This window comes from Euprymna scolopes, chromosome 1 (genome assembly GCF_053919585.1).
Source record: "Euprymna scolopes isolate OS-2025 chromosome 1, ASM5391958v1, whole genome shotgun sequence".
Lineage (NCBI taxonomy): Eukaryota > Metazoa > Mollusca > Cephalopoda > Sepiida > Sepiolidae > Euprymna > Euprymna scolopes.
This window is the reverse complement of record NC_136482.1, coordinates 80,871,675-80,899,101: the sequence shown is the minus strand read 5'-3', so window position 1 is coordinate 80,899,101 and position 27,427 is coordinate 80,871,675. Positions and strand designations below refer to the sequence as shown.

Genomic DNA, 27,427 nt, shown 5'->3' with positions numbered 1-27,427 from the left:
CTAACAAAAAATAAAAATAAAACGGTTGTCAGAAACAGCATTAAGGCGGAGGCAATTTCGAAAGTTCAATAAATGACTTTTATTAAACAATAGAAATAAACAATTGCCAAAAATTTACTTTTTTTATAGAAATAAAAAGGTAAATTAAGACATTAAATAAGAATAAACATTAAAGGAGGCTAAGTATATAATTATATAATATATTTAAAAAATAACATTATTATTGTTAAAAATATTTTTTAAAAAGTCACATAAATAAATAGGAATAATTTGAGACGATTGAATATAAAAGGCTAAAAATTTAATCAAAGATTTAGTTATTTTTAAATTTCATTTAAAAATAAGAATATTCTAGAAAGTGGAATAAAAATTAGTTAGCGATTGAAGCTGCAAAAAAGAAATGTTAAATTTTCAAGAATTATCGAAGATAATGAGAAAATAAAACAAAAAATGAATATCAAACGATAAACAAAACACTTTATTCCCCTTGAAATTTGATGTTATTGTATTTTTGTTGAATTAATCATGACTTACATTTTCTTTATAATTTTTAATATATAAAATAACTCCTGAAATTGATTGTTATTAATTTCATGGTGCATGTTTAATTCATGGTTAAAATATTTGTTTTGACTTTTATCTTCAATGAAAGAAATTTTATGAAAAAATATCAAATCGTTTTCGAAATTCCCTTTATTGTATTTCCACTTTTTTGCTGTTCCAAATTTTTTCGCTACACTTTCGATTATATAATGGTATATTTCAAAACAACAATTCCACGGGAATCAGAATCGTATTTGGTATCGGAAGCATTAATCTATATTTTCCTGGAATCGGAATTGGAAAAAATTTAGGAATCGTCCCAACACTAATTATTACTACCTATAACTTCAATTGAAAGTTAAAATTTTTAGTTGAAGTTATGGATAATAACACATAATAAAACTAATACATTTATAAATAGTTAACAATAATGTTATAAATAAATTTAGCTTTAGAAAAACTATTTTTGTTGAGTCTGGATAAATTGTTAACAGTAAAAGGGAAAAACAGTTTTCCTACAACTGGTAAAAAAAAATGTGTGTTAATATTAATGTTGAGCCATTCTAAAAAATGCCTCTTGGCATTATTAAACAAGAACATAAATCAGTCATGAGACTACATACTTCCACCTGACAACCCAAGTTAAAATTCCTCAAAATGTTAAACTTGACCGATCTTGTCAAGATCATATATAAAATGTGGGGCTCCATTGCTTATAATATGGGCCAAATAGCAGGTATGACACTAATTTTCAACACCCATATAACATAAATACAAGTAAAAACTAGTAAAATGAAATTAATTCATTGTAACTTTTACTCTATATTGAAGAGGAATGATCAGGTTTTAAATTGCATATAAACATTTTTAATTTTACACTAATTAAAACGGACAAAATTTGATTTTAATGTCACAAAATAACCAAAACATAAAAATTGAGAAAGCAACAATGACGTCATAAATATATGGAAAACAGGCCTCATAAAAAATTCAAAAGTATATAAAAATAACAATCTACTTGAAGTTTTAGTTCAATCATTATTTAAGTGAAATATAACAGTAAAAGTCTTACCTTTAGCTTGAAATATTATGAAAAAGACATATATAGATGTGTATGTCCAACAAACATGTCACATTTAAGCAAACAACACCTAAAACAATTAACTTCCGGTTTGATATGGAGATCATAAACTGACAAAATTTCATTTATTATTAATTTTCAATATAATAATTTGTAGCCCAAATATGTAATATTTTTTATTAAATTCCTCTTTATTATCAATTTTTAATTCCTAAAACTAAACTTTTTTAAATCTTAACTAAATCCTTAAATTAATTTTATTGGAAATTATTTTCAATTCAAAATTTTTTTTATGGACTTATAAACTAAAAGTCACAATTGTATTTAATATTAACAGATTGTAAAACATGCCGTGTACAAAGAAATTTAATTCACTCTGAACTCATAATTGTTTCAGTTATTTGGTTTGGAAATTATATTTTTGTTCTAAGAAACAAGTAACAAAGTGCAAACAGATTTTTTGTGTCATGGGTCTACTATAGAAAAAATTATTCACGTTGGATTTTTAAATATATTTTTTAATCATTCACCATTCAAAAAGGACAGATTAAAAAAAAAAAATTTAATTATTAAGAATAAGATTGTCTGTTTACTCATAAGTTTTAAGAGGCAGTTTTCCACAATATTTTTTAACAAACTCTGGAAAATTCAATCATTTAAAAAAATAAAAAATTATTTCAGAAATCTTTTAATATTTCACAGGTAAAAACTATCAAATATAATTAACAAATAATTTAAAAAATTCATAAAACTTAAATTGGTGTAATTTTAATTTTTCAATTTCTTTTTTTTTTCAGAAAATATAAATCGGCAACAATTGGAAACTAAAATTAAAGACATTTCATTTCATTATATTTTAATATGTAAAAAAACTATAAAAGCTAACCCCACCCTAAAAAAAAAAAATTTTGATAAATCATGTTGGGGGGGGGGCAAATATGTGAACTTTTTTAATATTTTATTTCAGTTTATATATAGTTAACATTTTTTTTTAAATAAGTGTGTACAAAATTTAGCTAAATTAATCAATTATTTGATTTTTGAGAGAATTTTAAAAATCGCATAATTTTCATTGTTTACCTCAAATGACATAGTAATAACATTGGCTTCCATTTTTCCTGTTTTTAGCTTTTCGTGAAATTTTTGGAAAATCGCTAGTTTTACAGACTAAAAAGAAAAGATTTTTTTATACAATCTTTCTTCTTAAGAATATAGTAAAAATTATGATGAATCGGGGGGGGGGGGGTTGAAAATTCTGCCATGAGCAAAGAATTTCCGACCTCCAATTGATCGCAGATATGACCATAATAAATATGGTCATACCTAACTAAATAGCAAGTCTCTAAAATAAACAGAACTTAAGTTACCAAAAGTATGACCTCATGGTTAAGTTCACAGAAAACGTACCTGTGGTGTAAATGAAGAGAAACAAGAACGACCAACCACGTTTTTGTGTGGCTTACCTCGTGTTCATAATGAAGAAGAAACAAAAATGGCTGCCCTGTTTCTTTATATGCCTACAGGGTGACCACGAGGTATGCAAATGAGATGCTCCTGATTGGAAATAAAAGAGGAGTGATTTGGGGAAGGGGGGGCATTCTGAAGTTTGATTGCGAGCAGAGAAGGTGTATTTGGAGAAGAGAAAAGCTAAAGTTGCAAAAGTGCGTTTTGGAGTGGAGAGAAGACGCGTCAAGCAGGAACGGGAAGGTGAAAGTTCGGACAGCAGTGTCACCCAAGCGACAAGCTATTTTGGCGTATCAAGCAATTAACATGGCTGAGTGGAGACTGAGCACTCAGATGTTGAGACCCTTTACTGGGGAGGGCGACCTGATTAAGTGGCTGGAGAAATTAAAAATGGTGGCGAAGCTGCAAAAGATAGAAGATGTGGTCACCCTGCTGCCGCTATACTTAGAGGGGGAAGCCCTCACGATTTACCAGCAGATGCGAGATGAAGACAAGGAGGACCTTGCCTTAGTGGAGCAAAGGCTGAAATTGGCCTTCGCGGAGGGCCCATTTGAAGCACTTGGCAAGCTGTCAAGTTTGAGGTGGACCGGCGAGTCCGTTGACGTCTTTGCGGCAGAGATCAGGAGACTGGCAGGGTTGGCTGGTTACGTGGGGAGGAGCCTGGAGATGACGGTAAAGCTGTACCTAGTGAACGGCTTCCCAGAGGAAATCTCTGCGAACATGCAGAGAATCACGGGGATCCATTCTATGGAAGTGGACGATCTCTTGGTCCACGCCAGAGTCCTAGTGAAAAATGTTAAAAGCCCAATCGTGGCTGCAGCTGTGAGTGGAAATATGTGCATGAGGCCTCACTTGAATGAGAGGCAGCCGGCGAGGCGACAGGAGGGGAGACCTGCCATCAAGTGTTTCCGGTGCCAGGGTCCTCATCTGATCAAGGACTGCAAAGAGCCGAGACCGGGCATCACGTGCTACCGATGTGGACAAGTGGGGCATATTAGCCGCTATTGTGTTGCTGCACAGGACCAGGGAAACGAGTGAAGGGGAGCTATTGCGTCAGTGGTTACCCCTTCTGTGTGGAAATGGTGCATGATGGAACATTGCCTCGGTTACCGGTGGTAGTCAATGGGAAGAGAGCCATAGCCCTTGTCGACACAGGCTGCACTACAACGCTGTTAGCAAGGAATGTCGCGAGGTCATGGAGCGGAACCAGGATTATTAGGACCGTGGATGGCAGGGATGTGAAATGCCTAGGAGAGATGACAGCGGAAGTAATGGTGCAAGGGGTGCCCATTGAACTGCAAGCCCTAGTGTTGAATCATCTGGTCGGTGGTGTCGACGTGATTATAGGTATGAGTGCAATTAATCAACTGGGGGGCGCTACGTTAAGAGGGGGCCAAGTGACGTTTGGACGTCTTGGCGCAGTGGGGATGGCAGGAGTGGAAGGTGATAGAACTGTCAGAACCCCAAAACCGGAGGTTTGCTGCATTGAGGACAAAGATTTCCTGGCGAAGTTTGATGGCGTGAGGTGGACGGTGGAATGGAAATGGATCTCCGGGCCCCCAGAACTACAGAATAAGGTGGGCTGCTACGAAAACACCTTGCGAGGAGAAATAAGAAAAGGATTCGAGGAAGAAGTGGAGAGGTGGATAAAAGAAGGAATTCTGAAACCGTGGACAGGGGAAGAAAAAGGAGTGTTGCCACTACTGGCGGTTGTTCAGCCTACCAAAAACAAGATTAGGCCCGTGCTGGATTTTAGGGAATTGAACAGACACGTAGCCTGCCACACTGGAACGGGGATCGACGTATGTGAGGATGTCATGAGGAAATGGAGAAGAATGGGGCGGGCCACTAAGATTGTCGATCTGAAATCGGCATATCTGCAGATCCATGTAGATGAAAAACTCTGGCAGTACCAACTGGTCCGGTACAAGGGGCGGGTGTATTGTCTGACGAGGTTAGGCTTTGGGCTGAGTTCAGCCCCAAAAATTATGACTGCCGTACTGAAGACAGTGCTGAGCAAAGACTGTACAGTGGAGGAGGCCACTAGCTCGTACATTGACGACATCCTGGTGGAGGAGGCAGAGGTGACAGCAGAGAAAGTAAGAAGCCATGTCGAGAAGCATGGGTTAACCGCAAAACCGGCGGAGGGCCTAGATGGAGGAGCGGTGCTGGGGTTGAAACTAAGGCGAGATGGAAAAGACAGCCTTGTCTTCGAACGAGGGAATGCAATACCCGAAGTCGGATCTGAGCTGACGAGGCGAGAACTCTTCTCAGTCTGCGGGAGGCTGGTCGGGCACTATCCTATCGCTGGCTGGCTCAGGATAGCATGCAGCTTTATTAAACGACAAACAGGCACTGATGACTGGGAAGGCCGTGTGACGAAGGAGGTCACGAACATGCTGCAAGAAGTCATTGCGAGAGTGAGGAATGAGGACCCAGTGAAAGGGAAATGGTATGTCAGCGGCAAAGACGCGGGTGTGGTTTGGTGCGATGCCAGTAACCTGGCGTTGGGCGTCGTACTAGAGATAGGAGGTGTAACTGTGGAGGATGCGGCGTGGCTGAGAAAAAACAACGACTTCTCCCATATCAACGTAGCAGAACTAGATGCCGCTATAAAAGGAATCAATCTGGCCCTGAAATGGGGATTGAAAATAATTGAAGTCAAAACCGATTCGGCAACGGTAGCGTCGTGGATTCGGTCGGCAGTAACTGGCGATAAGAGAGTTAAGACAAAGGGTGCTGCGGAAATGCTGATCAAGCGCAGACTCGGAGTGCTCACCGACCTGATAGCGGAATTCCAGTTGAGAGTATCTGTTGTGTTGGTCCCGTCAGAAAAAAACAAGGCGGATTCGATGACACGCGTGAAGAAGGCCTGGCTGCAGGAGGGAAAGGAGGTCTCCTCGGTATGCTGTGCAGGGGAAGAAGTCAAAGAGTCACACGAAATGCACCACTTTGGTCGAGAACGAACGTTATTCCTAGCCAGAGAGGTTTACCCGGAGACCACCGAGGAGGAGGTTAGGGAGGTGGTGGAGAACTGTCGAGAGTGCCAATCAATTGACCCTGGACCGTCCAGACACGAAGCAGGAGAGCTACACGTTGCGGAGGACTGGAAGCGATTGGCCATTGACGTGACACACTATCGCCACAAATTGTATCTGTCGATGGTCGACTGTGGACCGGGAAGGTTTGCCATCTGGAGAGAGATCAGGGCAGAAGCTGCATGGGCGATCGGAGGGGTCATCGAGGAGATATTTTTGGAGAGAGGGCCGGTTGAGGAACTCTTAATGGACAATGGCCCCGCTTTCCGATCAGAAGCCTTTAAAGGGGTGTGCGATAAGTAGGGAGTAAGGCAATTTTTCAGAGCAGCGTATCGGCCAAGTGGCAACGGAATAGTGGAGAGGAATCATCGCACCATTAAAGTCGCCGCGGAAAAAAGCAACATATCACCCATAGAGGCAGTGTTTTGGTATAACATCTCGCCGAAGACCAAACAAGATGAGACAACTGTGCCTCATAGGGCCGTTTTCACATATAAGTGGCGGCATCCGTGCAACAAAGCAGCAGGAATTGAGAGTGAAGAAGCCACTATCAAAGTAGGTGAAGAGGTGTGGGTGAAACCTCCCAATGCACAGTGTACCACTCGTTGGAAAAGAGGGGTCATAACAGGATTGCAGTCGAAGAACAATGTGATGGTGAATGGCGTTCCCCGGCATATCTTAGACCTGCGTCGTGTGACATTGCCGGTATGCAGTGAGGGCAGTGAAGAAGAAATCGAGGGCCACCGAGAAGCAGATGATGCTGCTCGACCTGACTTAGGCCCGCGTTGTAGTGAACCTGAAAACGTTAACCCCCGAGAAGTTGTCCCCCAGAGGCCTCGACGTGAGAAGAGGCGGCCTGCTTGGATGGAGGATTACGAAGTATCCTATTGATCTCGAAGATCAGGGGGGCGTGTGGTGTAAATGAAGAGAAACAAGAACGACCAACCGCGTTTTTGTGTGGCTTACCTCGTGTTCATAATGAAGAAGAAACAAAAATGGCTGCCCTGTTTCTTTATATGCTTACAGGGTGACCACGAGGTATGCAAATGAGATGCTCCTGATTGGAAATAAAAGAGGAGTGATTTGGGAAAGGGGGGTATTCTGAAGTTTGATTGCGAGCAGAGAAGGTGTATTTGGAGAAGAGAAAAGCTAAAGTTGCAAAAGTGCGTTTTGGAGTGGAGAGAAGACGCGTCAAGCGGGAACGGGAAGGTGAAAGTTCGGACAGCAGTGTCACCCAAGCGACAGTACCTTTTCCATAATCATGACCTTAATATCTCAAAATTAAAGCAGTTCTAAGCGAGACCATGATCAATATTTTGATCCATTGTTTTTATGATTGATCGAGTGATGTCCATGTTAGGCTTGACGCAAGCAGTTACAAAACAACTGAATATATAACACCTAATTTCATAAACCTGTTATATTTAATAGTTTTGGGACAAAAACTAAAAAGCAAAATATAATTCATGTTTACCTTCATTATGTGCTTGGTTTTATTTTGCTTCTTTTCATTTAGCTAAAAAAATTATTTTACACTAGACAATTTTTTTCATGAACGTTTACAATTGTTATATAATTGTGGAACATGAGAAATTTTTTTTTTTTTTATTACATTTTCATCCCAAACAAGGCACATTGCCACTGTGGTGTAGGGGGCTACCATCAGGGGCAGCAACAACTGGGGCACTATGTTGGAATTTGGGCAGCAAGATGTCGGTTCACGTTACACTTGAACTTCTGCATGTCAGTACATTTGGGGAAGCAGGGACCTGGAATGGTATTCCAGAGTCTAACGGTTCTGGGGAAGAAACTACTAGAGTAGAAAGATCTTTTACATCTAGGGATCTCTACTGTGTGGGGGTGGGATTTAGCTGCCTGTTGGGTTTGTCAAGGGTGTCTATGCCGTGGGGCCACAAGTGTCTGCAGTTCGTCAGAGCATTCACCATTAAAATACTTGTAGAACAGGCAGAGGGATGCAACGTTTCATCGATGTGACAGAGGCTGAAGCTTAGATGCCAGTTCAGGGCCTATCAGATTGGTGACTCTCTTTTGAACCTTGTCTAGGAGCGACAGACTATCAGCAGATGCGCCAGCCCAAATATGACAGCAATACTGCATACATTGGCGAATGGTGGCCTTATAGAGGTACAGGATACTTTCAGGTGTCAGTAGTTTTCTAGCACGGTAGAGAGAGCCTACCTTTTTTGCAGTGGCTCTGGCAATGTTTTCAATATAATTGTTCCAACTCATGTTTCCTGTGAACGTTAAGCCAAGGAGTTTGAAAGATGTACTCTCAGACAGGGAGTCACTGGCCATTGCTATTGATGGCAGAGAAGGTTTCTTGTAATTATTGAAGGAAACCAGTTTAGTCTTGGCAGCATTGAATGTGACCATCCATTTATGTCCCCATTCCACTACAAATTGGTGGTCATCCTCTAGTGTTTTTGCCATCTTTAGTTATGTGTTCATTTGTTTTCCTGTCATGGCTGTTATAGAGTGTGGTGTCATCAGCATATATACCCATCTCAGAGGCAGTTTTGTCGGGGAGGTCATTAATAAATATTAGGAACAATAGAGGTCCAAGGATAGTCTCCTGTGGCACTCCCGCATTTATATCACATTGTTTAGATGTACGCCTGTCGAGGACAACCTGGATTTTTCTCTTATCTAAGAAGGATTTAATTATGTTAAGTATTCTACCAGTGATACTGTATGATTTAATTTTCCTGAGGAGACCCTCATGCCATACCCTGTCAAAAGCCTTAGATATATCTAGAACTACCGCTCTGCCCTCTCCCGCTTTGTCCAGTGAATGGTATATACGTTCAGAGATTACTGTGAAGATGTCTGCTGTGGAACGGGCTTGTCTAAATCCATATTGTTTGTCAGACAGAAGTTTAGCATCTGTAAGGTGACGGACTAGAGCATGGTTTATTATGGTCTCAAATATTTTTGCGAAAAGTGGGAGGAGGCTAATGGGGCGATAATTTGCGGGGTCAGTGCTTTCGCCAGAATTCTTGAATACTGGTACCACAGAAGCAGTTTTCCAACAGCCCGGAAAGCATGATTCATTAAGACATTTGTTGTAGAGTTTGGAGAGAACTGGAGCTACTTCAGCTGAGTACTTTTTTAATAGCACAGCTGGGATGAGATCAGGTTCACATGCTTTTGAAGTGTCAAGGTTTTTTATGATAGCATGTATCTGAGCAGGGGTGATTTCTAGATCGTCTAGCGTGGCGGCTGTCCGCAAAGGAAAGTCAGGCAGGGGGTGGTTGGAAGGGTCCAGTGTGGAGTTTGAGGCAAACCGGCTGGCAAGCATATTAGCCATGTCCGTTGCTGAGCAAACAACCTCGTGATTGTTGGTTAGTGGGGGAATTGTTGATTGCCCATTATTTACTACACTGTTGTAGATTTTCCAGAAGTCACCAGTTCCTAATTTTTGTGCTTCGATGCGTTTTATAGTGGTTTCAGTAAATTCTCTCTTAGCTGTCGCTATTTCTTTCTTAACATTACTCCTAGCTTCTATATACTTATGTCTGTTTGAACTGGACATGTCGGTTAAATCTGCGGTATGCATGCTGCCTTTGAGCAATAGCAGTTGCGCAAGTAGAAGTAAACCATTGGGGAGAGTGGGGCTTGCTATAAAATTTCCGCATGGGAACATGTGCTTCAATTGCTGTTTTGAACCATTCAGTGGTCTCATTTGCGCACTGTTCATCAGGAAGAGAAAAAATATTTCCCCATGGGGCATCTCTGATAAGATCTCTGATGGCTTCCCAGTCAGCCTTTTTATAATATCTCGTTGTTTTGAGCACTGGGTCTTCAGTTTTGGGTCTAGAGTTTAGGGCGATTTCGACCATTATCACTGCATGATCAGCGTTCCTGAGTGGGCTGTCAGCATTTGTTATACAATCCTCGGGAACTGTGGTCAGAAAACGGTCTAGAGGTGATGCGTGTTGTTTTTGCTGGTCAGGGAAACGGGTTGGAAACGTAACCATTTTTGATAGGGAGTGAGATATAGCGAAGCTATGTGTTGTGCTGCCTGCTGCATTTGTGTGAGTAGAGAATCCAAGCCAGTTTTTGTGGTGAACATTAAAGTCACCAAATACATGTACTTGTGCGCTAGTGTCAAGGGAGAGTGCTGTGTCTATGCTGTTAGAGACTTTGTTTATTATATTGCAGTCCTGAATCGAGGGAGAGCGGTAGAGAAAATAAAAGTAGCTAATGTTGTGTTGCATGTTTAGTCTAAAGCACATAAAGGCTTGATCATCCGTTTCTAGGTTTGTTTCTCTAGTCAGGGGGAGGGTATTACAAATGTAGACTCCAAGTCCGTGCATATGTCTGTCAGAGTCCTTACGGCAGAGTGGGAGATAGCCAGGCATGTTAAAGTAGTTAGAGGGGATGGAGGCGTATAGGTTAATCTCGCTTAGTGCTAAGATATCCGGGGTATTTGTTAGGAGAAATGCTTCAACATCAGCTAAATTAGTTCTAAGCCCACGGATGTTAGTGAATACAAGCCTCAAGGGAGGAGGCGAGTTGGATTTGTTTGTCCCTAGGCCTGGTTTAAGCTTATTTTTTTATTGTACTGTCATCATGTTTTTAAAGAATTTCAGTTAGGTAAGGGGGAGCTGAACAAGAGGTTATGCAGGGTATCAGACATGCAACATAAGTAGACCATTAGCTGACCTTTCTTCAACTAGGACTATGGCCTTAGGAAAGTCCATCGGGGATGAGTGCAGGGTTCCTTTCTATGTGCGACATGGTACTACAAACATCCCGATATTATACAACTGTTAATGGAGCAGCCGCTCTAAGCGCTACCAAAGAGTTAGGTCCTCTGTACTACCAGTCGGAAACAGCAGCCAGGAACTGTCAATCAGGTACCCTCAACCCATCAGAAGAAGGTCACCCCAATCTAATTGCACAGGCATGTGTGGTACTCAAGCACTCCCAAGTGCCCAGTTATGAGGGGTGGGATGTGTCGGGAGTGGGGAAACAGCATTCATTGCCCTAGACAAGAAACAAGATCTACCACTAAGTGTTTTGTGGATTCACTGTGATAGTGTCTCTGTGCCTGACTAATAGGCAAAGGAGTATGGAAGCCGGGCGATAGACAGAACCTATCTACTCCTTAAGCAATTTAGGTTTGCAGTTTCTTTGAGTTACCAGCTCTAGGAAGGTTGTCATCCAAGACTGGAGAGGCCTCCCTCCCCTTTGGTTTAGTTTCATAGTTTTCCTTCTCCTAGACGGGTGATCTGGGAAGATCTACTGGGTCCATCAGCCCTGAGAGGGTTTGCTCCGCGCCTGGGTCCTAATCAAGGTATTTCTGCAACCCCGCGTGGTTAGTTAATGTTACAGGGTTAGTTTGTAGAGGTTATATATCTAAGTAATAGTTACATTCCTCAAAGTGATTTAGGGACATGCAGTGGAAGCAGTTATCTATTATTTATCTGCCTGTGTATCTATCTATCTATCTATCTCGAGCTAGCTATCTAGCTGGCGAGGTAAACAAGAGATGAGATGTGAAGCTATGTTTTAATAAAAGTTGTCAAAACATATTGAAGTGTAAAATGGACAAGTTGCACCATAAGCTCTAAAAATAGCTGATTGGAAGGACGGGTTTGTTGTCACGTGTTCAGGTTGGCTGGACAGAGTCAAGTTGGAATTTGGACATGGAGAAGAGTGGATGGGTTAACGGTTGTCTCCCCCCCCCTCACACATACACATAACACATTTAGACGATCACATAACATAAATAGACTGCAACACGATAACTTAGGGTTCAAATAGTGAGGAAGCCACTATATAGGCATTTAGTAAAACAACACACAATAACACAAAGTATATATATTAACACCCCTCCACAACATAACACAATTCTTTTTACACATATAAAAAGAAAATCATTTTTAAGTTAGGATCAACATGTAATATTTTTTTTTAATTAAAAAATTTTTTTATTACTCTTTAAAAAAAAAATTATTACTCTTTTTCACTCCAAATAAAGACTATGTCTAATAGGGGACATGTGGGAATTAGGCAGCAAGGTGTCTGTTCACATTACATTTAAACTTCTGCAGGTAAGTACAGTCAGCGAAGCAAGAAACAGGAAGGGAATTCCAAGGACTAGCAGTCCGGAGAAGAAACTATTAGAGTAGAAAGCTTTCCAGTATCTAGGGACCTCAACAGAGAAAGGGTGGGATTTTGCTGCTTGTTTGTTTTAAATATTTAATAAACAAGCCTATAATGCATTAGTCAGAAAATAATTTTTAAAATGGCTTTCAATATGCATGGCAAACGTAGATCTCATGTCTAATGTTAAAGATTCCATGTTACTGTGAGTTGGAAGGACACAATAATTTTTTATTAAATTACTAGCAGGACTCATTAACCGGCAATGCCCGGTGGAAGTATAACAGATCCAGAACAGAATCGTTAAAGGACCACCTCCCCTCGAAAATAAATTAAACTATGGTTGTTGGAGGTGGCCTCTGCCATCTCTGGAAATTAATGGACACTGGTGGCCGTGGCACAAATGAAATAATCTGACTTCCACTGTCAGGCATTTTTTCCCAGTGGCAGGTCGTGGAAGCGAATGTCAGTACTGTTGGTTACTGGCAATTAGTGATGGTTTGGGACTATAACCTGCAGGTACTGGTTGCAACCTACCTGCATAATATTTTTGTGTTCTGACTTATTTGCAAGTGTTTAATCAGTTCTAAGAAGAAAGTGTGGATATGATAAGTCACAGCTTTGTAACCCTGGTAATCGATCAAGAATATATAATTAAATTTAGTTGTCAACAGGAAAAAAAAAATGAAAAAAATGAAAAAATATAGCATCAGTAAAGCAAATATTGGTTCCTGTAAAAGGAAAAAAAATTTTTATAGTCGTTTTTTTTTTTTTTTTGGGGGGGGGGTATTTTGCGCATATTTACATTTTCAAACCAATGCGGTGTTTACATTTTGAGAGTGTTCCGTCCGAGCAAGGGAAGAGCAATATGTGTTTAATTAAATTTTATGTAGGTTCCGTGTGTGCAAGAAAAGAGTTAGCAATGCGTGTTAAAATGTCAATAATTCTTAAACCATTTTGTTACAACTCACTATAGTTAAATTGTTAAGGTTATTCAATGTTTAAATTTTGAATGATTATCAAGACTTCAAAGACGTTATGTATAATTTGTTTTTACTGATGCATGTATGTTAACATGCTGAATTGTTCAAAATAAGTTGTCAGTATTTATGTAACATTAGGATAATTTTAAGGTGTTAAATTTCTATTTCTGAGTGATTAATATGTTTATATTCATTTTTCTTAACACTATTGCGTCATGTAGAGAATTTCTTTTTTTACAGCATCTGTTATTAATTTGTTAGGTGAAAGTCTGCAATAGTTGCAAAACAGTACCTCATGTTTGTACTGGGTTTCTAACTAATCACATGATTAATTCATTGTGCTTCAGTAAATACATAAGTCCAAAAAGAATATAATGTCCAAAGAGGAAAAGTATGAATATATATATAAAAAAAAAAATTGAACATATTCATCAAACTGCAGCATTTATGTTTTGCGTAAACAGTAAGCAAAGAGACGTGAGTGAGCAGACAATCAAAAATTAGAAGAAAAAAGAGTAAATATATTTTGATGAACACAAAGAAAGAAAGACGAATGTAGAAAAACGACCGTCAAAATTAACACCCCCAACCTTGGAAGCCGTTCTTAACATAGGGAGTGTTTATATCATGCTGGCTTATACCGTAAAAAATACTTTTTTAAAGGCTGTTTGAACGTAATAGGCTAAAAGAGAAAAAGAAAGGAAAAGAAAAACAGATTAGTATTTGTTGTTAGTGGGCAAACGACATCATGATACAGAAGAAAATGATAGCAAACTTTTCGAACACAAACAAAACTAAAAATATATGTCTTTGCTAAAACAAAGAAAAAAGGTACTTAAAAAAAAACAGAAGAAAACAATTGCCAATAAAAAGAAATAAATAAAACCAGTAAAGTTTATGAATTTAATCGATGCCATAATGTATTGTTTTGAAGTATTTGTTTAGAATGAGGTAATTCTGGAATAAGGGAATTAGCGGTCAACCAATCAAAGGACGCAGATTTTCCCCAAGGAAAACTTTAATATCTTTTTATTCTAATACGGGAAAGTTAATGCTATATCTGTGTTTGTATGAGTCAGTTAAAGGCGGTGTAAGCCCAAAATATGTGGAAAGTGTAAACTTCCTTCTGGTGTTGACTGGTGGTGGAGGGAGGATTAAATATTTAGAGGGAAAAATAGAAACTTCTTCCTCTAAAGATGTTGCGATTGTGACGGTGTTGCTCCTAGGATGCAATGTAGCATGTTATTATAATGACTTAATCTGTCTATGATAGTATTCAAAAGTTATATAAGATAGTGGCTAAGCCAAGACATATTGAATGTGTATGTGGCATCTGTTATTGCAAACCTACAATATAAGAGGGGAATTTCTGCATTTATACATTTTTTCCCATAGCTAAGTTAGATTGTATATATCAATTACAAGCATGCGTGTAATCGTGTCCTTCCAACTCATAATGATATGAAACCCTTAATATGTGATGTTACATACTGAATATTTTTAAAGAAACTTATATAAAATCTGTTCCTTTTTCTTTTTAATTTTCACCTTTTAGCAACTATTTTTACTACCTAAAATCCCAGAAAAAAAAAAAAATAGTCCACAAAAAATGCAATCATTTGACCCACCTGACGCCACTCTACAAGCTTGCATTTTAGATGAGATGCACGTTGAAAAAAATGAAAACAGACAAACACACACACATAGTAAGTTTTATAAATTAGATTTTCAATTTAAATTCAATTTTTACGATATCTTTTGTTTATTAAAGTACAGAATTGTTACCAAACGCTCCTCTCCTTATATTAAGAATGGGGTTCTAAATGATAATGTTATTATTTCAGCGTGGTCTGTAATCTGCATATGTACTGAAAATTAATATGTTAACTACATGTCCAATTCAGTCTGAACAATTATTTCGATATAAATATAGATTTTTTTAGTTAATAAAAATAAAATATAATACTAAGATGTTTTACAGTTGTTTCCAAGATTTATATTAAATTTAAAACATTAAAAGATAAACAGGTAATTACTTAGTTTACAGGTGTCTGGATATGTCATTTATGTTGGATATTAGTTCAAAACTCATTATCTTTATTATTAATAACACTATGTCACCACTTGTGTATCTGTATGCGTGTTAAAATAATTTAAATCATGAAATTGTATTCACCACAATGCATTCTGATTTCTTCATAATCAAGTCAGCCATTTTAATCGTTTGTTAATAGTTTCAAAAAAGAATTAATTAGTATTGTTTAGATTATTCAAACTGCTGTCTCATCTTGAGTGTTATTCCCACAACGTTTTGGATAATGTAACCTCTGACCTTTCTGTTGAAACGTTGTAAAAATAACATACAAAAGAACATTAGTCCGAATAATTCAAATAATACAAATAATCAATATTCAAAGAGACGTATGTGAGCAGACGATCAAAAATTAGAAGAAAAAAGAAGTAAAGATATTTTGATGAACACAAAGAAAGAAAGAAAGAAAGAAAGACGAATGTAGTAAAACGACCGTCGAAATTAACCCCCCCCCCAACCTTGGAAGCCATTCTTAACATAGGGAGGTGGAGGTGTTTATACTATGCTGGATTATACCGTAAAAAATACGAAAAAAGAAAGGAAAAGAAAAGCATATTAGTATTTGTTTTTAGTGGGCAAACGACACCGTGATACAGCAGAAAATAATAGCAAACTAATAATCAATCTTCACATCCAAAATTTCAGAAGTATAAAAAATTAATTTGTGACCCTTTGAAGCATTTAAGCTGTTGGATAAAAAGTTATATTTAGCTTTAAAACGGACAGACAAGGTCACTTTTATATATTTATCTATACATATAAAGTTAAGCTTTTTGTTGTACTGACATTGATATTAAAAGCCTACTTTTTCTATTCAAAAATTATTAAAACAAACTTCGTAATATGCTCAGTCATGGATATGCAAGTGACTTCATAAATTTTAACTAATTTGCATATTCCTTTGAAAAATGAAACTTCATTAATTAATATTTTATGGGTTCTTATTGGAGGATTGGCTTCATTTAACTATTATGCTCAATTCTATTTATGCATATTTTCTACATTGTGCGTAATTGCGTAGCATTTAAGATGAAAACGTTTGTATGAGCAGAACGTCTCTATCAAACTCCTCTCTCAATTTTTGGTCCACAAACTTAATATTTGGATTTTAATCTGTGGAACAAATTCGATTTCGTTTTTTAGTAAGTAAAAATAGCTGTAAAGGGTCCAAAGTTTTTTTTAAATTGAACTTGGCAGGAGTAAGTTGACTAAACCTGTTACTTTCACATATGTGCAAATATACATTTATATTTCAAAGGTGCTTGATTTTTAACGTTTTCTTATCTATTTGTCGATAGCTCAAATTAAGGCTGGAACACTAAATGTTCCGGTTTCGATTCTAGCTAATGGCACTCAAGTTATTCTGATTTTTTATAAGTTTTAACATTGTTCGTTTTTTTTGTTCTTTTTATATCATGTTCGCTGTTTTTTTTGTTTTTCCGATTTTTTAAAGTTTTAACATTGTTTTTTTTTTATAAAATTCTTTATTTTCCATTTTGTTTTCATTTACCCCTCCCCACACACCCAAACACCTTAATATCGAAACAGTATTATTTATGCCATTTTTTCGTTCTTTTTTCGTTGACTGATTTTTTTTTTGTTTGTCTTTTCCTGATTTTTTTAAAGAAATTTTAACATTTTTTTTTGTTGTTGTTTTTTTTCCATCACCTTCGCTGGATTTTTTTGTTTTTGTTTTTCCGATTTTTTTTTTTAGAAGTTGTAACATTGTTTTTTTTTTTATCCTCCACCCCCACCCCACACACACACCTCCAAACACCTGGGCACACCCGCTAGTCTATATATATAAAAGGCAAAACGCACACAAAAGTTTTTGTATGTTCAACAAAGGCTTTTTTGGGGGGTTCTTGGGAATTTACTATCGCTTAGAACTTCTTATATACTCTGTAGATCATAATATGTACAAATTGTGAACATGCGTCGTGGCTAGATTTATTTACATCAAGTTTTACACATTTCTTGCTATTTTGGCTCCTCCCGTGTTGATTCGGCTTTTTTGTATAAAAGCGAAACTGATGTGGAACTAAGGCACATTTCTCGGCCTATGGGCCAGGAGCGTCCAGAAAGCAGTGGACATTTGGTCAATTGTTGGTTTTCACCGTCATATCAGACAATTGCTTTTATTTGGACACACTCCCCTAATAAAGGGGGAGCTGGTTTTCCCCAACACATTGGAGAAACAAAACCAGACAAAGTTGGGTAAAAAACAAACCAAAAAGAATTATCCCGCAGTTAAAATTAAGTGCAGAATTTACTTTCCTTTGACCTAATTAATTTTGCCGCGCACCTGCCACTTATAAATGTTAAATTGAAATTGGTTTCAGTTACTTTTCTTTCGTGGGCGAGCGGGTAACTTACAAAGTTTTTCGCCTCAACATTCCTGGTTCGATCCTACCTACCACAACTTTTTATTTTTTTCTTCTTTTTACATCAAGTTTGCTGTTTTTTTTTTTTGTTTTTCCAATTTTTTAAAAGAAGTTTAACATAGGGTTAAGATCTAACTCCCCCCCCCCCCCAACACACACACACACACCAACAAAACACTTTTTTGTTTTGGTTCGTTTTTTTTAATATTTGTTTTTGAGCCTACATTCCTACCAAAACTTTTTTTCTTTTTTGATCTACCCCACCCACCCCAAAACACACACACCTACAAACACCCGGGCAATGCCAGGTACCCCCGCTAGTCTATTATATAAAAGCCAAAATGTGTGTTAATATGTGTGCGTGTGTTTGTATGTTTGCCAAAAACTTTCAACACATGCAACAGACACTTACAAAATTGGTATCGTAAGAAAGATCCATCTCTCGGATGATAAATATGTAAAAATTGGTTAAAAAGATTAATTCTTTGACCATCAACTAGGCCATTTTTTGTAAAGAGGGGTCAGTTTTTGCATTGATATTTTTGCAAGTCATTCACGCCTCGCAATCTCAATGTATGTTTAAAACATGTGATTTCCGTGATGTCACAAGTGCGCTGTGGGCGCGACAGCTAACAGGTTTGCTTTTTCCTCTTTTATGTTACAGGTTCAAGCCTGCCTACTGTGGCTAATTTTTTTTTTGTGCTCGCACGGGCACTCACTATTATTTTAGTTTTTTTTTAGGGGGTTGGTTACTCAATAACCTTACTATACACCCGGGCAACATCAGGTACTCATGCTAGTATATTATAAAAGTGAACTTGTCTGCGTGTGTATATGCAGAACGGTCTGTACCAAACTACTGTCAAATTTTGGTTTACAAACTTGAGACTTGATATACAAGACTTTTGGACCTGTGGAACAAATTTGATTTGGTTTTTAACTGAGAAATTGTTGCTAAGGAGTAAAAATTTAAAAATTAGAACTATGCATACACAAATATACATTTATAAGTTTAAATGTTTTAATTTGTTAAGTTTTTATATGCACATACTCTTAAGTCAGTATGAGAGGGAGGAATTCCATCCAGTTATTGGGATTGGAATGTGCCTTTAAAGAAGCCTTCAGTTGGCAAGTTCAACAAAAAGATAGGAATTAAACTGTTTACTCATCGGTGGTAATAATTTCTGCCACACCAAATCTTGATATACACTGTGAAATGAGTGTTTTGACAACAGTCTTCTCGGAGATGTCAGTGATGAATAGGACTTTGAGCCATTTGGAGAATTTGTCCATGCAAGTGAGGAGATACATAAAGTTCTTTGAAAGTGGTAATGAACCTACTATGTCAATGTGAACATGTTTAAACTGAGCCTCAGGAATCAGGAATAGGGAACTTCACTAAGAGTTCTTAATATGTTGAGTGACTTTGGATTTGTGATACAACTCCATAACCTGTCATATGCATCCTTGTTACTAGCGGTCCATATAAAATGTGACATCACCAATTTCTGTATCGCTCGGATGCCTGGATGCGATAAATTGTGTAATTTTGAGAAAATTGCTTGTCTGCTTGTGTCCAGTTGAAGTGTCGCACCAAATAAAATTGTTTGAGAAAGGCAAGGGAACTTGCTGTAAGTTGAAACTGGGAGATCATCGTAAGTTTTTTAATTCTTAGTCGCTCTTCTGGTCCCTAGCGATCTGATGAAGATCTATATCATGAGCAGGTTGTATGGCACTGTTGTGTATATGCGATAGCGTGTCAGCGCCATGTTTTTGGTGCTTTTGATATATTTAATGTATGAAGTAAATTGTGAAATGTAATCCAAGTGATGAGCTTCTCTGGGCGAATGTTTGCCAGGCTTTGCTAGTAAAACATGTGACAATAGTTTGTGATCGGTAAAAATAGTGAAATTTGAACCTTCCGACATAATTCGGAAATGTTTTACCTCAGAATAAACAGCAAGCAGTTTCCTATTGAAAGTACTGTAATTTCTTTCAACATCCTGAAGTCTTCTAGAAAAGAAGGATAATAGTTGCCATAAACTATCAACAAATTGTTGTAACACTCCTCTGATGACCACATCGGAAGCATCTACAAAGAATGCAAGTGGTGCGTCTGTCTTGGGAAAAACCAACAATGTTGCGTTCACTAAGATCTTTTTTAAAACTGAGAAAAAGTGCAATTCATGTTCGCTTAATGTAATCCCTTCATTCTTTTTTTTTTCTATTCCAAAGAAGATCGGTTAAGGGCCGTGCTAACTCGGTGCACTGAAGTAAGAATTGTCTTTAAAAGTATATTAAACCAAGGAATTCCTGTAGTTTATGCAGAAAAGTCGGAACAGGAAAATCAATGATAGAACGCCTTCCTTGTCGATCACATGATCAAGAAAAGATAATGGCAAAACACTGTACTGACATTTATTAGGGTTGATAATCACACCGTATTCCGATAGTCTGTGAAATAGTTGGTTAAGGTGCTGATTATACTCCTCTGTAGATGATCTTGCCATTAATAAGTTGTTGATGCATACAGACACAAAAGGCAATCCACGCCTGACTGCATCTATGAACAGTTGAAACACCTGGGCTGTGTTTCTCAATCCATACGGCATTCGAATGAATTCAAAAAGTCTGAATGGAGTAATGATGGCGGTCTTGGGGATGTCTTCAGGGTCGACAGGAATCTGATTGCATGTGCACACGAGGTCGATTTGGGAGAAAATTGATTTTCCGTTGAGCGAATTGGAAAAATCATGCAAGTGAGGGATTGGGTAATTATCCGGTACTGTTTGGCTGTTCCTTTATTAGTTTACTTGAGATAATGCTCACGTCTGCTCCTGTATCAATGAGAAAATGTATGTCAGAAGTGCAATGCATACAAAGTCAGTCAGGGGTGTCAATTGCATTTACCACCTGGCCGTGTAGTTTCCCATCAATTTAAATGTTTGTGTAAATGCACAGGGCTTGCGGTATCTCACAGCTTTTTCTTCATAACACTTGATGATAGTGGCATAATTACATATTATTGCTGTTGTCTCAACGAGGCTACCTGTTTTGACTCAGAACATCAACGACGAAAGCTGTCCTGTTGAGAACAGTAAGGCCTACACTACCTCATGGTTAGATTCTACATCTGGTTGCTTAACTCTTGTAGAAGTTTAGCTTGCTTTTTAAGCATCTCTCTGATGTCCGTGTTGTCTTCGTTGACTTTAGGTGTGGTAAGAGGGATGGTTGAGGCTGGAATTTGGTTTACTGGGGAGACTGACACTATGACCTCCATTATTTTGTCAACATGGTTGGCCAAACCTTCGACCGGTGTCATTTTCTGAGTGGACGCGAGTATCATTTGGACTTTGGATGGTAGTCTATTGATGAATAGTTGCTTCAAAATGTCTGGTTGAAGTGGGTTCTCACCTAGTAAGCTTCCTGTTGCCCAGCTCATCTTCCATGGGGATCTGGCGGAGGCTTTGTTGTTATGAATCCGACGTTTGTTTAATCAATTCTGACTTAAAAGTGTTATATGCAACCCATCCAGATGGGGCCATGATTAAGTCACACACTTCAGCCAGTACCTTGTGAGCTTGGTAAGCTTGCTATGGATCATTGGAGTATAAAATTGGCCCTCTACATGTGTGAACCAAAGTGTAAGGTCGTCTACCCAAGCGTAGTTGAATTTGATGACACGTTGTTGTTCTCTATGTATACTGCATGGATGTTCTAGTCCGCAACTGCCATCTGATAATTCCTCGATCACTGTCTGTGTACCACAGGAGTTAAGATTTATTAAATTAATAAAATGTTCGCCATCGCTATTAATAATGTTATTTGAAATGAGTGATCTGTATTCCATCTGAGCGTTCATCAGATTCTGAATTCACGGTGGAGTCATCAATAGTAGTGATGCAAGTCGAAGTTCACCAATCTACACCCTTACATAAAGTAATAAAAAAAAAATTAAATAAATACATTCCGGAAATGACGACACTCGACAAAGAGCATGAAATCGCTGTATTAACATGAAATAAACAACATTTATTTACGTGTTAAGAATATTAATTTATATTGTTCCAACATAAGTATTTTCTTGAGCTGAATGTTCATAATGGTGAGGATTTTGTGAGTATGGCACAAGGCTTGAAATTACTTATTTTTTATAATAAGAGAGCCACACCAGGGTTTAAAGTTCATGTGGCTATTTTTGAGAGAAACAGTTAGTATTAGCGAATATGTGTGTGTGTGTGTGTGCGTCATAACAGTAGTTTGAAATAAAAATATTTAAAAGGAGGTTTGAGTCCTCACTATATGTGGTAAATTTCCACAGTGAGCATTTAAGTTCGTCTGTGTTGCACGTAAAATCATGACGGTGGGGAGGGGGGTACATATCCCACAGACAGAGTTCCTTCCAACATATGTTGAACTTGAAAAATTGAAGAGAAAGCTGATTTAATTTTGGCGGGTAAATCTTTATATACAGGCTTTCTCGAACGTTCCAGCCTGTTTACTGCAGTCATACGCGAGGGAGCATAACAGTTCCTTTTCTTTTATGTGTATGATGGTCGCATCACATCGTCATGTTTCTACGCGTTTTTCATACGTGTAGGCATTTCAAAGCGGTGATCATGTGAAATGTTCCTGCCGGGCATTTATTTCGGCCGGGCATAGCAGTTGCTACAGTAATATATTTGAATTTTGTCACCACTTATTCGTGCCTCTGTGAATTGAAAAACAAACCCAAAATTTATTTATCAATTTTATCGAAAACTCTACTCACGCTATTCAAAAATATTTTTAATTTCATTTTTTCTTGTTTATTGTTTTGTTTGGAAGGAGATATAGTTTTTTTAAAAAAGTCACCCTAAATTATATTTTTAAAATATTAAAATTCATTTTTTTGGAGAGAGAGGGTTTTTTTTTTAAAACTATATCCCCCTCAGTATTTTCAGCGATTATCGAAACTTCTAAGATGCGATCATTCTCTCATGTCGGATATTTTTTCTTGTTCGCACGTAACTCTCGACACTACTTTTTTTTTTTTTAAACTGAATGAATGCTTTGAAATAAGTTAAACTACTGAAAACTTGGCCAGCTAGGTAGAAGTTAGTTTTTATTTTATTTCGGACTATTAGTGTCATCTTATCTTTTTATTGGTGCACAACTATTAGTGTCATCTTATCTTTTTATTGGTGCACAACGTTTCGGCCAACTTCCTCTGGCCTTCGTCAGGTGGTAACCGCGACGGATAGGAACTTCGAATCTCCTAACTGCATTGTCAGCCATCACTGCCATCCTTTGGGGCCCGTGGCGCAGTTGATAGAGACGTTGAATCTCTACGGTTCCAGATGAACATTGTCTGAAGATAGCGGTTTCAATCCCACCCAAAGCGTGCCAGAGGTAATTGGTCAAAAATGTGGTGAGACGACAACAACTACGGATGGCAGTGATGGCTGACAATGCAGTTAGGAGATTCGAAGTTCCTATCCGTCGCGGTTACCCCCTGACGAAGGCCAGAGGAAGTTGGCCGAAACGTTGTGCACCAATAAAAAGATAAGATGACACTAATAGTCCGAAATAAAATAAAAACTAACATACACTGCTCATCTTAAAAAAAATTAAAAAATTCCAATAAGGAATAATATATATATAGCTAGGTAGAAAATGAACACTTAGAAAAATCGATTTTATCTTTTTTGAAACAACAGTAAACAAATAAAAATATATTTTTTAAATATTATGGAATGTGTAGTCTCTTTTTAAAAACAATATCTCCTTCAAGAACGGTCATAAAATGTGTTTTCAATTGATATTTATTTAATAATGGACTAGTTTTCCTACCTAACAAAAATGGACGAGTTTTCCATGAAAAAGTTTTCAGGGCACCACCGGTCGAACATTACATTTTCATAAGATTGGTGACATTTATTGAATAGGTTTCAACCTGTATTTTATTTAATTTTCGATTTTTTAGCAATTATCGAGGGTCCAGACAGCTATAACTAAACGGTTCTAACCCAACAGACTTGACACTACTTTTGTTCCAAATTAAATTAATGCTTTAAGTTAAAACACACACAAAAAATATCCAGGAAGGTAGAAAAGTTTACTTAAATTATAAACTATGACATTGTACAAACAGACAAAAGGATATTTTAAAGTTTTCTGTATTATTTAGCGGAAAATGAGATTTTACAATTTGATAAACATTTGCTGTATATTTATTTATTTATTTATTTTTATTATTTTATTGACCATTGTAAAAATGCCCATTTATTTATTTGCGAGCATAGCGACAATAAAATTATTCACTATAAAAACTGTACTGATAATTATTGTTATTAGCCTAATATTAGGGAATAAAACACTAAACAGCAAAACGATTAGGTTCGCTTTTAATGTTGGAGAAAATGGTGCTCGTAGTCCGTTCTTATTTATTTATTTTTGAATAAATAAACCATTCTTATTTAGAACTCAACCTAACAAAAAAAAATGTTTTTAACACAGAAAAAATGTATGATGTATCTACCTGTCAGGAAACGGAAATCTCATTCTAAAAACAAAAGAATACATCAATTGATCAAATAGTTTTACTTTTATAATAAAAATAATAATAATTAAAATCGATTTAAAGAGATTAATTAAAAATCGGTAACATTATAAGACTGATCTTGTAAGTTTGAATTATTGTGGACTTAACTGTGCTTCCGTTTTGCGTTTCTTAGTTAAAAAATAAAACTACTTGATCAATCTATGTGATTTTTGGAATATGACATATTTGTTCCGTAAGGATACGTACATAAAAAAAAAAAAATTCTGTGCGTTTATTTATTTTTTAAAATTTGAGTTGAATTCTACATAAAAACCAAATGAATTTATAACATTTTTTTTTGGGGGGGGGGGGGACTGTAAAAAAATATGCAAACCCGCACACATGTACTGAAAACCTTGTTTTCTGTGTCAACCGACGCCAAGGTTTGTTCGTTACGTAACATTCTCAAACAATTATGGTTCTCGACTGTTTGTGTTTTTTTTTTTTTTCTTCCCGAACTCCTTGTGTTTTGGAGATACTCCCATAAACATCTCTATTCTCAAACCAAATTACAGTGCTAATGAATGCACTTACTGATCCGCGCTATTTCTTAAATGGTATTTTCAAGTTTAATGATATGTGTTTTTATTAAATTGTAAGGTTAGAGTACAGAATAGGTACAAAACACCCTCCCCTCCCCATGTTAAGAATTGTTTTCTAAATTAATAACGTTATTATTTCAGTACGGATCAATAAGTGCACTAGTACCCAAATTACTCAGGTTTGGATACATTTTGATCAAGGAGAGTTACAGCATTAACCTGGGGTTCAATATAGGACAAAGTCGGGTTTCCTGATAATAAAAATTATAAAACTAATGGGTTAAATAAGAATGGGGAGACTAATAACTGAAGGTTCAATACCAAAAAATCCCTTACTTCAATTGTAAATATTTGTTAAAATGACAAAAAAGCACATTTAAACAGCGTGGCCACGGGTGTGTGTGTGTGTGTGTGTGTGTGTGTTTTTTTTTTTTTTTTTACCACGCCTCATAATGCAAATAAAATCACCTTTCATAAAATAAACAGGAAAATAGATCATTTTTTTTTTTTATATAACTATTTATATATATTTTCGGTACTCATGCAGAATACGGGCCGTACTGTAATAACATTTAGAAACTCATTCTTAATATAAGGAGAGGAACGCGTTTTTTGTTTTTTGGGGTTTTTTTTTTTTTTAACTATTCTGTAGTTTCACCTAACAATTTAATAAACAAAAGATATCATAAAGATTGAATTTAATCTGAAAATCCTACAAAAAAATTTTCTACATAAATACCATATTTTTAACGAGCTGTATTTATCCGACGTTGTTCGGGTGAAAGCAGTAAGGACTTCAAGAAAAATAATTACAAAATATAGTTGTTTACATTTTTTTAAAACGGGATTATTTTTAATTCGTTTTTGTTTTCCCTTATTTTATTTTTGATTTCAATAAATATTTGATTAATAGTAAATTAAAAAAAAAATGTAAATTTATTAAAGTTACGTAAAGGAATATACGCGGGCGCGGGTGTGTGCGCATACGCAAAAAATTCAGAATCTAGCCTGATATTTGTATTAATGCAAATTATTTTTCCTTCTTGTCCTTACTAAAATTATAAGCCACGACATTGTGCAAACAAAAGGATATTTTCAATTTTACGGTATTTTTTTTTTTTTTTTTTTTTAGCGGAAAATGAGATGTTAGATAAATTAATTACCTATGTTTGACGCGCTTTTCAACGTAAAACTTTTTTCATTTTCTGTTTCTTATCAATAAAATATAATTTATAATAGAAAACTTTATATTTAAAAAGAAAAAGAAACTGGGATTTATTCAAGTCCTTGTATTTACTTACAATTTTTTTTTTATGTGTATGTATTTGTTTTACTTACCAAAATAAAAGTTTAGAAAAACAATTGGCTCGTGCCATGGGATTGGGATTGTGGTGAAGCGGTGGTTCTTCCATGGCTCTCCGTTTGTTATTGTTTTTAAAAAGGTAATTATAAAATATATTTGGTAAAAAAAAAAAGATGTTCTTTGTAAGTCCCTGACTTTAATCAGTAAACCTCCTAAATGCAATTTCTGTTTACTGTAAACATTATGTAAAAAAAACAAAAAAAAAACAAGGCCAAGTAACCGGCGTTGGTATTCCGATTGCTCCTCACAGAACAGAAGATACAAATTATCAGCAGGAGCAGCTGTAGTAACAACTACACGGGCATGCGTTGTGGTGTTTTATTTTATGGCCGAATGAAGCACATTGATTATATGGCTATAAAGTTTATAGCTATAGAACATCTCATCTCTTCTTCTTCTTCTTCTTCTTCTTCTTCTGTTGTCATACTTTGTGACCGGCTGTTGTTATTACCGATTTTATGCTGATAGGCGGATCATGATAAATGATCATGGGCTATTAGCATCTTCTTTTCTCAGGCTCCCAGAACTTTTCGTAAGATTCTGGCAGTTCCCAACAAGGCAGTCTTCTGAAGTACCCCACTGTAATGGATCCCAATTTTCTCAATCCACTTATCAAATTCTTTTGCCACAATTCCCAGGGTTCTCATCACAACAGGTAACAGGTACAACTTCTATCTTCTTCGATTTTCACAATCGTTTTATCTTCCTTTTCAAGTCCTGGTATTTTCGACCTTCTCTTTTTCTTTTTCCTCCACATTCACATCAGCTGGCACTACTATATGAATGATTATTGCCTTGTGTTCCTTTTTTCTAACAAGACTAAATCTGGTCCCTTTGTTTCAATCAAATTATCACATTGGATATTCACACCCCACAATAATTTCACATTATCACTCTCCACCAGCCTTTCTGGAACATGCTCATACCATTTTTCACTGCATTCCAATCCTCTTTTCTTACATATATTCCAATGGACCTTTCTTACAACATTGTTATAATGCCTCTTGTACTCTTTTTGAGTCAATTTCTTACAACTACTGACGAGGTGTTATGCATTCTCACCTTTCTGCCCACATAGTCAACACATGAGACTTACAGATGTTTTATCCATGTGATACTTCACATAATTTGTCCTGAGTGCTTGCTCCTGTGCAGCACATATTAGGGCTTTTGTCTCAACCTTCAAGTCACATTTCAACAAACATCGCCAGGTTTTTTCCTT

At 36.8% G+C, this 27,427-nt stretch overlaps 1 protein-coding gene across 1 annotated transcript in view; it reads right to left on the bottom strand.

Moving 5' to 3' along the window:
* The window catches only part of LOC145242735 (ATP-binding cassette sub-family C member 4-like), a 275,544-nt gene extending 249,069 nt beyond the window's left edge, over positions 1-26,475 (bottom strand). Inside the window, exon 1 of the mRNA XM_080105907.1 lies at positions 26,181-26,475. Within this exon, the coding sequence (XP_079962033.1) occupies positions 26,181-26,254 (74 nt within the window). The 5' untranslated portion in view covers positions 26,255-26,475. The remainder of the gene's footprint in view (positions 1-26,180) is intronic.
* Positions 26,476-27,427: the final 952 nt, after the last annotated feature.